Genomic DNA, 12,975 nt, shown 5'->3' with positions numbered 1-12,975 from the left:
GGGAAACAGTTTTGTTTTCTTGAATTCTTTCTTGATTGCTAGCAGTGAAAGCCAAGATACAAAATGTGCCTTTAAGGACCGCCAGAGAGTGCAGTTCAAACCATTGTGTAGAATTGGCACTGTGCATGAAAGGGTTGTGTCCAACTTTATGTGAGAGTTTTCCAAATACAGCTTTGTCCTGAGCTTCACCTAGGTCAGTCTCCAGAATTAAAACAGCTTCTTTCTTCCTGATCAAGAAAGAGCAACTCTTTCCCTAATAATCAGAAGACCACAATGAAATCCACTTGGTAATTCCAATTCCAGTATAATAACTCTTATAATAATGTCTTTCATTCCAGAAGGCTGCACACAAGCTTAACTAATTGATATACAGGGTTCACTCACTGCTGAAATGCAGCATGGTCAGGGGTGGAACACAGCAGCTGTTCAGCAGTGCATAGCAAAACTGTACAGTAGTTGGGGACATGAGTGATATTGTATCTAGTTGAAACTTCAAGAGTAATTTAGCTTTTGTAAGCAGAATATAATTACCCAAGTCAGGATTTGGTGAGGACACTGGGGCAGCCTATCTTGAAAAGTGCTATGAGATTTTTCATCACCGCGGGTGTAGCAGCGTGTAGACCCCTAGTACTATGCTGTATGTGGCCTTAATTCAATACTGATTCCGAGGGAATATTGCCACTCATTAAATTACCAGGATGCCTTTCTGCAGCACATGTGCTTGCCTCCCGCCTGAGGACTTTTCCTGCCCAGCAGAAGAGAAAAACAGAATCTGCTTTGGAGGTTTGAAATTCCAACAGGGTCTTATGAGAGGGCTGGCAAGAGGGTGTTTGTCTTTGCAAAGTGTTATCCTGTGAAGTGGGGAAAGAATGTCTGAGTTTGAAATACAGGGGAACTGTCAGGAGATTTAAATAAGTAAACATTTGTTAAAGCTGTTAAAGGAATTGAAGTTCAAATCTGGAGCTTCTGAGGCTGGAAAGACTAGGGGTATCCCTTATTTCTTAAGTTAATTTCTATGCCCAACTATTGTATCTGTCTTGGTATTTATACTGTGCTCATCATCATGGTGATGAGTACCTAGAAGTGGAGTTGATGTGCTCCAGTGGGAATCTCCTGTCCAAATCAGCGTGACCAACCCTGGCCAAAAAATGTGTTAGTCCCTTATATGGGTAAAGAATTCTGACCCAATCCTCTGCAGTATTGCACAGTCGGCTTGGTGTATTACTGTTTCCTCTTTGTGTCTTCTGAATCATCATATATTGACAGATGAGATACCAAAGTAGATGGTCCAGTAGTCTCATTTTGTGTGCAAATCCCATGTTCCTATTACCGTACATATGGGCACAGTATTACAGTACTTTAGTAATAGAGTAGTCCACTGCTCCTGACAGTGTCAAAAAGATGGGTCTTCACTGTCAAAGCCCATTTGTTTCTTTGTTGGGATTGTGTGTGTGTGTGTGTGTGTGTGTGTTGGGGGGTGGGGGATGGGGGCGGAATGGGCTTCTTAGAATGACTGCAATCAAAGGAAGAAATGGTCCCAGCCTGGAGAAGCAAACAATGAGTATAATTTAAGAGTTAGGTGTAGACACAATAGCATAATATAGAGAAGAGTTGGATAAACACAAATGGCACCAGAGATCAGCTGAAGCAAGGGGTGTGTAAAATCTCTGCCCTTTTTGCTCTATTGCCTGTACTCTCAATCATAATACAAGGGTATGGCAAAGTCATCCTTTTATTTCTGGGGTGACGTGGGCAAAACAGACTCTGAACTCAATCAGTCATTTCAGGGGTGATGAAATGAATTTCTAAGCTCTTCAAGGCAGGGACTGACTTCAGTGTGTTGTACTCTTAGCACATTGTTGGTACTAAACAAATAATAAAAATGTGCCTCCTGGTATGTAATGGGGTTCTGGGGACCAACATTTTGCATCAGTGGTACATGGCTTCATTTTGCTGAGCCATCAATTGTAGAGAGAGCTTTTTAAATGTGTGTGTGTGAGGGGAGGAGGGGGGCCACAGGGTTCTAAACAAAATGCTTGCTGAAAGTGATAAACAGGTTCTGAATTTAAAAGTTATGCACCCCTTTATTGGAGTGTAAGTAGCATCTGAGTGAAGTCCACATCTATTACTAATCAAATGAGTACCAAGCTTGGCTATAGTTTCTAGGTCTCTGATGTGGTACTAGGGTACTATGCATAGTAGAACCTCAGAGTTAGAACACCTCGAAATGGAAGTTCATAACTCTGAACAGTTATGGCTTTTCTTTCAAAAGTTTACAAGTGAACATTGACCTAATACAAATTTGCAACTTTACTAAGAAGAAAATGCTGCTTTTAACTATCTGAATTTAAATGAAACAAGCACAGGAACAGTCTCCTTACCCTGTCAAATTCTTTTTTAAACTTTCCCTTTATTTATTTTTTGTAGTTTACGTTTAACACAGTACTGTACTGTATTTGCCTTTTTTTTTTTTTGGTCTGCTGCTGCCTGATTGCGTGCTGATCAGACATTGCAATAATCATGGGGACATGCTGCTTCTTTTTCAGTCGCTCTCACACAGCCATCTCTCCCTATCAGACTGTAAAATGGGAACTACTGTCTGGGGCTGTACCTATTTCTGATTCTCAAGCATGCCAGCTTTCATAGTCTCCATCTGCAACACAGTTGATGCAGTCATGCACTCATTTGTGCTGTGTTGAGGATTCAGTCTGTTAGGGTTCAATTTAAGGAAATCTTTAAATTGTGAAAACTGGCTGTTGTGAATAATCCATTGTGAGTAAGAATTATCCCTAACCCTTTGCGTCTTTTAGGGGTTTGCACTTTTTTCCCATTGAGGAAGATGTGATCGTCCATCCTTATGTTTTAAAGGTTAAAATTGCCTCAGATAAAAATTACTTCCAGAACTAAATTGGTTTAATTAACTAGGTTTATGCTCTTCAGTCAGCATCCCTTCACATTTGAGAGGCTGCAGTTGGCTGAGTCTTCTAGCCACAATGTACAAAGAAGCCAATAGGGCATTCTTCTTTACAATGGTGAGAAGCTGTGTCTCCATCTTCCTGAACCTTAAGTGATTGCTGTGAATTCCAGAATGGAATCAGATAAGGTGTTTGCAGATGTCAGCAACAAATCAAAGCTAGGCTCTAACACTGATAAGTGTACCTACACCAGAAAAAGTAATACCCATATTCCAGTAACAGCTCATAAGATTCACCAGTATTAAGCCACTAGTGTAGTCAGGGCTCTGGCTAACAGCGGGTTTTTATGACATGGTGATAAAAACACCTGAGCCTTATCTACGGTATCCCTTGCGCAGCTGCTATTACTTGTGTAGTTGAGCATTAATAGTAGCTCCTATAATATGGTTACTAATTTTTCTAAAATAGACAATGTCAGTGTGAGCAGGTATTTCAGATTACATTTAAGGTTCCCATGAAATATAAATGTAAATGCTTGCCCTTGTCTCTTTGATTCAAATTTCACATTCTTCGACCCCACCCTGGTGTAGAACCCGCTGACCCTCCATCTTGTTGCATCAACCAGAGGCAGTTATGTTCCAGTAAAGCAGAGATTACTATTTCTGAGATGTTTATAGGACCCCAATAACTGTAATATTGACATAGTATGCTGTGTATAAAGCACTTGGGGATCTTTAAGCATGAAAGGAGCTATGGATGTGATATCAGACCTGGGCGTCCTTGTAATTGTCATCGCGGTAAAGAACTGGAACTGTTACTTAATGTAGGGAGCACCCAGGCCTCTTTCAGAGACAGGGCAGGTGTGAAGTTCAGCTGTATACATTTTCCTCTTATTTGACCAAGTTAGAGGGATGCCCCAGACATATATTGTTGCACCTGTTGCAATATTGTGATTAGTCAGTGCCTTGGTTGCTACTCTCTTCTCTAGCTAGGCACACAGGGGAAATAGCAGAGTCCACCTTAGGAGACCTTTTCAGGATCAGAGAAAATGATGAGGAGCAGAAGACAGTGAAACAAAAGGACAGAAAACAGGAGGACAATAGACTATGTAGATGGGAGGAATGGAGCGATGAATGGGGTAAAGGATGATTTGAAGCTGTGGACTGGGGTATGAAGAACAAAAAGAATCAGAACTTACAGGTAGTGGGTTAAAAAATACACCACAGTGGGGATAGGAGATGGAGGAGTGAATATAATCAAGTGGAAGTGAAGCAATTGATTTGAGTTAGGTAGTGGGTCAAGATGGAAGGGGGGTCTGAGGAGGCAGAAAGAGGATCGCTTGCATGGAGGAACTGGCATTCATTCCTCACATACCTTCTCAACACTTGAGTTCTGGAGGGAGTTTGCCACCTGTTTGATCTGTATTAGTCAGCACCTAAATCATAAATGAACATATAAAGAACCCTACATGAATTCTTGTACACAGCAGAGGATTACTTTTGTTTTGTTTTTACTTAATGGTATTTCTGTTTGTATTCAAAGAGGAGGGGAAATCTGAAGAATGCCTGTTTTTCCAGCATCTGTTAATTGGTCCAGTTGCAGAGCAGTATTGGGGTGAAATGCGCACCTGCTAGCCTGACTACAGGATAGGAGCAATGAAGTAATCTCTTCCCTATGGGCCTGATTCAAAGGACCATTGAAGATAAATGGGAAGAGGTCCATTAACTAGACTGGGCTTTGGATCAGACCCAATTAGAGTAATCAGGTAGGTATGAAGAAGAAAATGATCATGCCATAATGAAGCATCAGGGGGACTTTAAAAGTCTATTTGGAGCAGCCTTTGGATTATGGCCAGTTCGGATTGGGTAGATACTAAGTATCAGGTGTTTGATAGGAGAAGAGGAAGAAGAAATACAAGCCGAGAATGTCATTACATGTAATTTGCATACCAAATTGTTGTGATTATACATTTGCTGCAAATTAAACAAGAATTTTTGTATGTGCACTTGTAAAAATCCGATCTATAATAATATGTTTAAAACTAATGTAGCCCAAATTAAGCCAAAAATAGATTTTATTTTTGAAAATATTAAATTTTTACAAAATATCTTTATCTCTCTTCTGTGTGAACCATTCTGAGATTTTGAAATTAATTTTCTTGGTGAGATTTTTTTTTCAATTAAGTGTGCTTGCAAAGTTTGCATTTTTCTTGAATTGTGAAATAAACAATCTGGGATGAATCCTTTAGTCCTTGCTAAAATAGAAGAATCCTATAGTCACTATATGAGTCTTGACATGGTATTTACAACAGAGTAGTAATAGTTAATGAAACCTAAAAGAATGCAAGGACTTAAGAACTATCGTGTTTATATTTCCTTCTCTAACCTGGGCTAGTCTACAGTATAAATACATTTTAAATAAAGTCTGGCAGGGAGACTTATGTTATATACTTGGTAGTGAAGGCAGGTGATGGGTGGGAATGAATTCGCTAAGCTTTCAGCTATCTACTATGCCTCTGAGGACTACCCATTAATAACATTAATATGTAGGTATTTCCCAGCGATGTGGGCAAGGTGCTTGTTAGAACTTTGAAGCTAAAGTCTTTTTTAACACACAAACCTTTTCAATTTAATCCATTAGCAACTTGGCAAAATAAAGTAATTGTCCAACAGAGGAAAGAAAAAAATCTATTAACATTTGCTACAAATCCTAGTACAGGCAGCACTTAATTAATGGAACAGATTTCTCACTATGTATTCAAGCTAACATAGTCATTGTTCAGGAGAGATTAGACCCTTAATGTAAGTAAGTTAAACTAGAGCTTCATCTAAAAATATCCTTCATTTCAGCTATTAAAGGGCTGATGTCTTCTTCGGTGACAGATATATTTTCCTTCATTTCCTGGGTTTTGTAAAATGTAAAGTATGCATTGTGTGTAATGCGAGAAATCCACGGAGGTAGATGAAACCTAGATTGTGCCTCTCTGCCTATCTCCCTCTGCTTGCTCCTTTGTGCTGCTCTGTATCATAGAGCCTCTTCAGCCCATAGACCTCCTGGCACCAGAGTGAAAAAAATAGCAACGGCCATTTGTCAGGGTATGATGCCAGCCACCTAATCTGTTTGCAGAATGAGGGCCATGGGATCTGATTAAGTAATTTAGATACCTTGCAAGTTTAATAATACCTGGGCTGCATTTGGCTGGCAGCCCATGTTTTCACTAGTAGGAACTGCCACATTCTTCCATCTCTTATGTTAACTCTTCTTGCACATAATATTTTGTTTGATTCCGAATGGGTGGGGAGACTGCAGATGAGGTAAAGTTTTGCCTCTTTTTTCACTTTTTCTGGAGGGACTGGAGAGGAGATTGCTTTTTTTTTTTTTTTTTTAATGCCTTTTTTCCCCACTGTAGTTCTTTACACTCTGTGTGGCTCCATTCTAATTTTTTTCATCATTTTTACTTGAAATAAATATTTTAAAATGTGGGTACTTAACGTTAGGAAGCGGGGTGTGTGTGTGTGTGGGGGGGGCCTGACTTTCAAAAGTGCTGAACTTCCCAGGCTCTCAGTGGCTTCTGTGGGAATTATGGATGCTCAGCTCATTGGGAACTGTAATTGTACTGCATCTCTGAAAATCAAGCCACTTACCTACTCCTGTTGTTTAATGTTAAATATTGTGATTGCACCCAGACGCCTCAGTCGGGACGGTGTCATTGTTGTGCTAAACTCTGTATATAAGTCAAGAGGAAGGGTTCATGGATATGGAGTTAGTTGCCTAGCTTCTGACACCCAAAATAGAAAATTTTGGCCACTGTTGTCATATTTTAACCCCCCATATTAGATTTTTTTTAATTAAAATGTGTTTTACAGTACCTAGTAATATAACTGGAAATTTTTCATGATCTTTTGTAATTAATGAAAATGGGCCTTTCTGAGAGGATTTGAATTTAAATATCTTCCTAATAGTAGCTATGTTCCAGCAGCAGCAACATAATATTAGTGATGAGACCAAGAAAGGGAAATTGATTAGTAACCAAAGTGAAACTAAACAGTCTAGTTTCTTTGTCTAAACTGAGTGAAGTCCAAAAAGTAATCCGTCTCCCTGGAGAAGTGCAGGAAGTCCTGTAAGTTAGGGACATTTGCAACGGAATCCGTTAAAAGAGTGGAAAATGTACAACGGGGAACAAATCCTGCACAGGCAGGGAGCTAGACTGAATGAGCTAATATTTCTTTCCATCTCTAATGTTATTGCTGTTGTTTCCAGCATTCAGCATGTGCTAGCTACTTCCAAATGTAAAAGAAGGTACTTTCTATGAAATGATGAAATTTTCATTTTTAGTGGTGAAAGTTGGTTGTAATGCAAGTAGATTTTTCAAATAGGTTTTATGTGGACAGCACTTAGGGTTTGGTTTCTTTTTTAAATCAGCAACAACAAAAACAATTATACAGTGTAGAGGAGGCATATAGCACATGTATGAAGTCAGGTCTTACCATATTATCTAACTTGATTAATTGTATCTCACATATGCAAGGATAATTATCATCAAACTTCTCAGCCACTGGGGAGAAACTAATCTAGTCACTTTCACGTGAAATAAGTGTTGCTTTTTATATCCCAATATCTGAAGATAGAAGAAGATAGCTTGTTACTCGTTATTCATATCCATTGCAGGAGGTCTTGTAGAATGTATGCAAACGCTGCATGACATTTGACTTCCCCAACTCTAGGCCAAGTACTTTAAAAATTATTTACCTGTATAACGTGCTCCTTTTCTCCCATGCTCCCACATCCCTTAGTGTTTGGAGAGAGCATCTGACTCTCCTCACATCCCCATAATGTGGAGCATGTGAGTGGTCTGCATGTTAGAACGCTATGTGTCAAGGATTTGGGAGTGTTTTCAGAATGCCCGTTATAGCAGTTGAAGGGGGATGGTTGATAGTGTCCTAGTTTTGCTGTAGCACTATTCCTATTCTCTCGCTGCTGTGGCGTCCTCCCACTTCCTCTTTGCAGTACATTATGGATGCCTCTTGGAGCAAGTTACTATCTGACATAGCAAGAAGAGAAGGTGGCTCTGGTACTGAGTCCCCACAATCAGCTGTAAATGCCCTCCCTATAGATGTTACTCTAATGGAGCAAATTACCTGTGCTTGTAGACCTCCTGTCTCCAGTAAATCATAAGTATCTCAATCTTTTTGTCAGGCTATGATATGAGACTCCGTCTCTGAATTTCAGAATGAGGTGGGAGAAGCTGATTAAGTGTTTGAGATAAGGTTATGTGATACCGCAGGTTAAAAACACCTGAACTGAAACTGGCCAAATGCCTGAGAACTACATTTTGGAGTATGCAGCTAAATGGCATTGAATATGCTTCTAAGGGGTTCTCAGTCATCTGCTTTAAGAAAGAAAAAAGGCTTCAAGGGCAGTCTCTAAAGAGCAGTATCTCCCCTGTTTTGCAGCATTTATTTGGACTTGACTACCTTGTCTCTCTTATCTGAAATGTCACCAATGTGACAAACTAAAATAACATTAAAATTGTAAATAAATCCCCAACTGTTTAGGAAGAAAATGGCAGATATTGCTTTTTGAAAACACAGAAGACTTAAATCCTTCTCAAGCATAATATTTAAACTTCCAGTCTTTCTGCTCCCCCAAATTCTGATCCTCTGAAGGACTGACCATGTTAAAAAAAATTATAACCCATTAGCATATATTGTGCTTTAGACAGAAAAAACACTGCTTTAGCTTGTGGTGTATTGAGCAGCGGATTTTTGGCCAGCCTAGGTAATGGACCAAAGGTATTCAAGACCCCCTGGTGCCTATGGAGCTACACTTTTTTTTTCAGGATTTTAATTTTTGATTTGTCACTTATGTTCGTGTGCTTTGTATATGGGTTTTTTGGACAATTTGGTTTTGCTTCTCAGAAATTGAGCAAGGTTAAATGTGACTCTTAAATGATTTTTTTTTTTAAATGCTAGGCCCTAAAAACACTCACGAGAAAGAAGAGGCTGTTGGAAAGCATCCAGGCAGGATAAAGAGGGAAGTCTGTGGAGTTAATGGCCTAGATCAGGCAATTTGATCTGGTTTGTTGCAAACCACCATTGTTTATACCCTCAGAACTTTGGAAGATGGTTTGGTGGGTAACTGTATTAGGGCTTGCAAGAACATGGGTCTGGGAATGAGGATGGAGGAAACTATATTGAAGTGGGGGAGATAACTATTCTGAACTGCACTTTTGAAGCCTTGTCATAATTTTAGTTTTAGTCAATAAATCCTTGAAATGAAGTATGTTGCAATGATGATCTCACATATTCATTGTTTTCAGATGTACACTTGTAATATTGAAATGCTGACAGGGAGTTTTTTGTCATGCATGTTCTTGATTTTTTCAGATGGACTCAAGCCAGATACAAAGGTGTTTCTCACTGTCACCTCCAAGAAGAAATCCAAGGCAGGGAAGGGAGATGCAGCCAAAGAGGATGAAAGCTGCAAAGTTGACTCAGCCCAGCCTGTTACTATCAGCCTTCTCTTTAAAAGATATGTCTTTGATTCACAGAAGAAAATGATTCAGTCTTGAGAAGGCAGAAGAGGCCTCTTAGCTGATGTCTGAAGTGTCCTTAAAAAGCTACACACCAAAATGAATTCAGGTGGAACGTATTTCTTGTCTGGAAACTTTGGACTTTAAAAGGTTTTTTATCTTAGTAACATCCTAGAAGGATGCCTTCTTTGTGGATTGAAGCTAGAAGGTCTTCCTATCCCCATAACCATGCTTGGCCTCCAGAATCTGTTTGTTCTGATGTTGCTATTTGAATCTCCCTGCTGTGCCTCTTGGCAAGTGTCATCTGCCAATTTGTATGATTGTATTTTACAGTTATTAGAAACGTTTTAAGTTTTTTTTAATTTAAACATTCCACAGCAAAGTTGAAAATCCAAATCCGATAGCATTTGAGAAATTTTGAGAGAACCAGTAAATGAAACTAACCAGTCTACTATCACACCCCAAGCTGAGTGAGGAGCAAAAAATACCCAGTGTGAATGGTGGAAATTAAAATAGATGTTTTAGATTCTTTCAGATCTAATAATGCGAGATGCTGTCTGAGAGATGGGTATGGAATTTTTGTATAAATTATTTTATATTTTGGCAGTCTGCAGTGTTAGAACATCCTCAGATGGACATAATTTCAGGGTCTATATTGTTATGTTTGCTCTTCTGGAAGTTCAGAACTGCTTTCCTTCCATATTTCACACAGCTTTTGTGAGTCGGCTGGTTATTTATTTGATTCTTTAGGAAACTGGGAGGGTAAGCTATTCTGAGTCATTGCTAAGAAAATCTGTGCTGGAACTGCTTTAATTTTTGTAACCAGAGTGCTTGTTGTGTGAGACTGAAACAAAAAATTGTCTGTGGAAATAGTGAATGGCTTTATTTTATTAAAATAAAGATGGTAGATTGCAGTTAAACTGGAGATCTCTAAGGTGCTTTAGAAACTATTAGTTGTTTAGAAAGGCTCTCGTCAGTGGTACTTTTGATTTCTTGCCCCAACCTCATAAAACTGGAGATAACAGTTCTCCAGTGTCCCTTATTTGTTTCTTGTGGAGAATAGGCCACCATACAAACAATGACTGTACCCAATCAGATGCTGCAGTCTTGAGCAGGGATTGAATAAAGAATTTACAGCACCAAAACATTGACCCCTGCCATTTGCTCAAAAGGAGTAACTCTGCGGTCAGTAAATGCTAATGCTGTGGTTGCTGGACCAGCCATGAGAATGAGATACAGCTGCATGCACCATGCCAGTGTATTATTTTAGATCACTTAGAACGCTAAATAAATAACCATAGTAGATCATTTGCTCCCTTGCTTGTCAAAGCGTTATTGATCAGCCATCCAGTAATGGGAATGGGGTAGTTGGTTAGCTTGTGCCATTTCTGCTGGCTTGGGTGGCTTTTTTTTTTCAGCAGAGCAAAATATCGTAGTATTTATTTATTTATTTGGTGACAGGGTGGGATTGGAATGGGCAAAACACTTGATATCCAGAGGACATTTCCTGTTAAACATTCTTGAAGCATGGCAAATGTGGTGCCTAAACTAGTCTGACAGTGCCCCTTTAAATCAGATCAGAGAAAGTGCTTTGTGGAATAATACCAAACAGTTTCTGCTGAGTGAGTCCCAGCCAAAGCTTTTGCACATCCCTTAAGATTATGGGGGTACGCTTTCAGTGTGATCCATGAGGAATTAGGTAGGCAACTCAAGTTACGGCTTAATATGACTTGTGCTACCAGCCCTGCTGGAAAATGTATCCTTCTATAAAGAACATGTATCCCCTCCCCCACCTGCCTCTCTCGCATATAAGCCCCCAAGACAGTCTTCTGTAAGAATGTTTATTGCATTCTCTTTCTATTTAGTCATCATCAAATCCCACATTGCATCAAAATGCTGCACTCCAGTTTAGCGCTTACTATGGTGATGGGTGTTATAGAAAACTGTTAAATAGATGACACAGAGAGAATGCTTGTGTATTATATCAGCTTAGTCTAAGAATTATTGGTATAATTTTGGGGAAGCTCAGAAGTGAAGTTTTGATCCCTTGCAATTATTAAAGAACCTATGGTAGTGTTTTGGTTTTGGTTTTTTTTTTTTTCCCTTTGTTTGTTTGTTTACAAATGCAAAGGTTTTAGCTCTGGTGTCCTCAACAAATACCAAACTGGGCTATTAACTACTATTCTAAAATACTCATATGAGTTTCTGTAGGACATGGTAGTCTTCATGTCTTATCCTATACTCTGCTGTGTACTAATGTTGCTGACTGCTGTGTTCCACACCAGAGGTGGTAGCTTTTTCGTGATGGGTAAGTGATTCTTGACTGTACAGTTTATAAAACATTTTTTGATATTCTGGATGGAAGGCAGACGATCAGCGCAAGGTATGTATTGTTACACAGCATTTTCTATTTAATATTTTCTGAATTCTTCCTCTGTTTCCACCCAGTTTTCCTTGCATTTTTCAGGGCAGTCTCAATGGGCCAATCAGTTGTTCTGGAACTTGATCCATGTGAAAACATACATGTTAATAATGCTTTCTGAGTCAATAAAACCCTCTCTTTGGCTGAACTGTATTCTAGTGCTTTATAATTCTGTATTATAAACCCTTTTGAAGAGTATGTTGTCCTTTCACTTTGCTCACCTAGCAGAGCACAATATTTTATAGGACCAAGATTTGATGTTATCTGCTGAGAACTGGGTTTTTTCCCTTTGTAACTTTAAGAGGAAGACTTAAGTGTGCCCAGGAACTTTGATTATAATATGCTATTACTGCAGATCTTTGGCTGCTGTCCTGAGGCTGTTGGATACACATTAAGAAAAGGGTGAAATGGTGGAACAAAATGATTATGGGAAAATCAAAGCATTTAAAGACATTTGTAGGGTGAACAGATGTTCAAACGTTCTTTTATTTGGTCTCCAGACAGACGCAGAGACTTTGCTTTCATCCTGGTAATCGGTGCATTATGCTGTAATTTGTAAAAATGGCATTAAAATTTTTTTAACAGGGTCATATTTTGATCTACTGACTCTGTCATTAAGCTGTGAAGCTATGGAATGGCAACTGGGAAAAGGGGTTAAATGTTGCAGAATGTACCATACTAGCACATATTATAAAAGACAATGTACTATAGTTAATACAAAAATGAAATAAAAAATAAAGGGCGGTTTTAAGAAGTTGCTGAGATTGTGATAGAGGCTGACAAATTCCAGAAAATATTACATTCGTGCAGATGTTCAATGCAGCCTACTTGGATTGTGGAAGTGAAGGAGGTGCATAAAGTAGTGTTCGAGAGAGAACAGCCTTACTTTTAAATGCATTCTGCCCTTTTTTGTTTTTTATTTTATTATCAAACTGTACTTGTCCCACTGGGCTGTGATCCAACCAATTCCCCTAATGTAATGGGGTCAAACACCGCAAGATGTAGTATTAAAGATTAAGTAGGTGGCATCTTTCACTCGGAGATAAGATTAAACAAGTGTCCCAGGCCAGTGACGGGATGTGCTTTGGTGTTGAATGTCCTGACTT

At 39.1% G+C, this 12,975-nt stretch overlaps 1 protein-coding gene across 1 annotated transcript in view; it reads left to right on the top strand.

The window, feature by feature from the left end:
- Positions 1 to 12,017, top strand: part of EEFSEC (eukaryotic elongation factor, selenocysteine-tRNA specific) — a 157,870-nt gene extending 145,853 nt beyond the window's left edge. Inside the window, exon 7 of the mRNA XM_067544267.1 lies at positions 9,302 to 12,017. Coding sequence (XP_067400368.1) covers positions 9,302 to 9,486 — 185 coding nt within the window. The 3' untranslated portion in view covers positions 9,487 to 12,017. The remainder of the gene's footprint in view (positions 1 to 9,301) is intronic.
- The last annotated feature ends 958 nt before the right edge of the window (positions 12,018 to 12,975 follow it).

Source organism: Emydura macquarii, unplaced genomic scaffold, assembly GCF_026122565.2.
Source record: "Emydura macquarii macquarii isolate MOO-44397 ecotype Brisbane River unplaced genomic scaffold, CSIRO-AGI_Emac_v2 contig_968, whole genome shotgun sequence".
NCBI classification, from domain to species: domain Eukaryota; kingdom Metazoa; phylum Chordata; order Testudines; family Chelidae; genus Emydura; species Emydura macquarii.
This window is presented reverse-complemented; position numbering and strand designations above follow the sequence as displayed.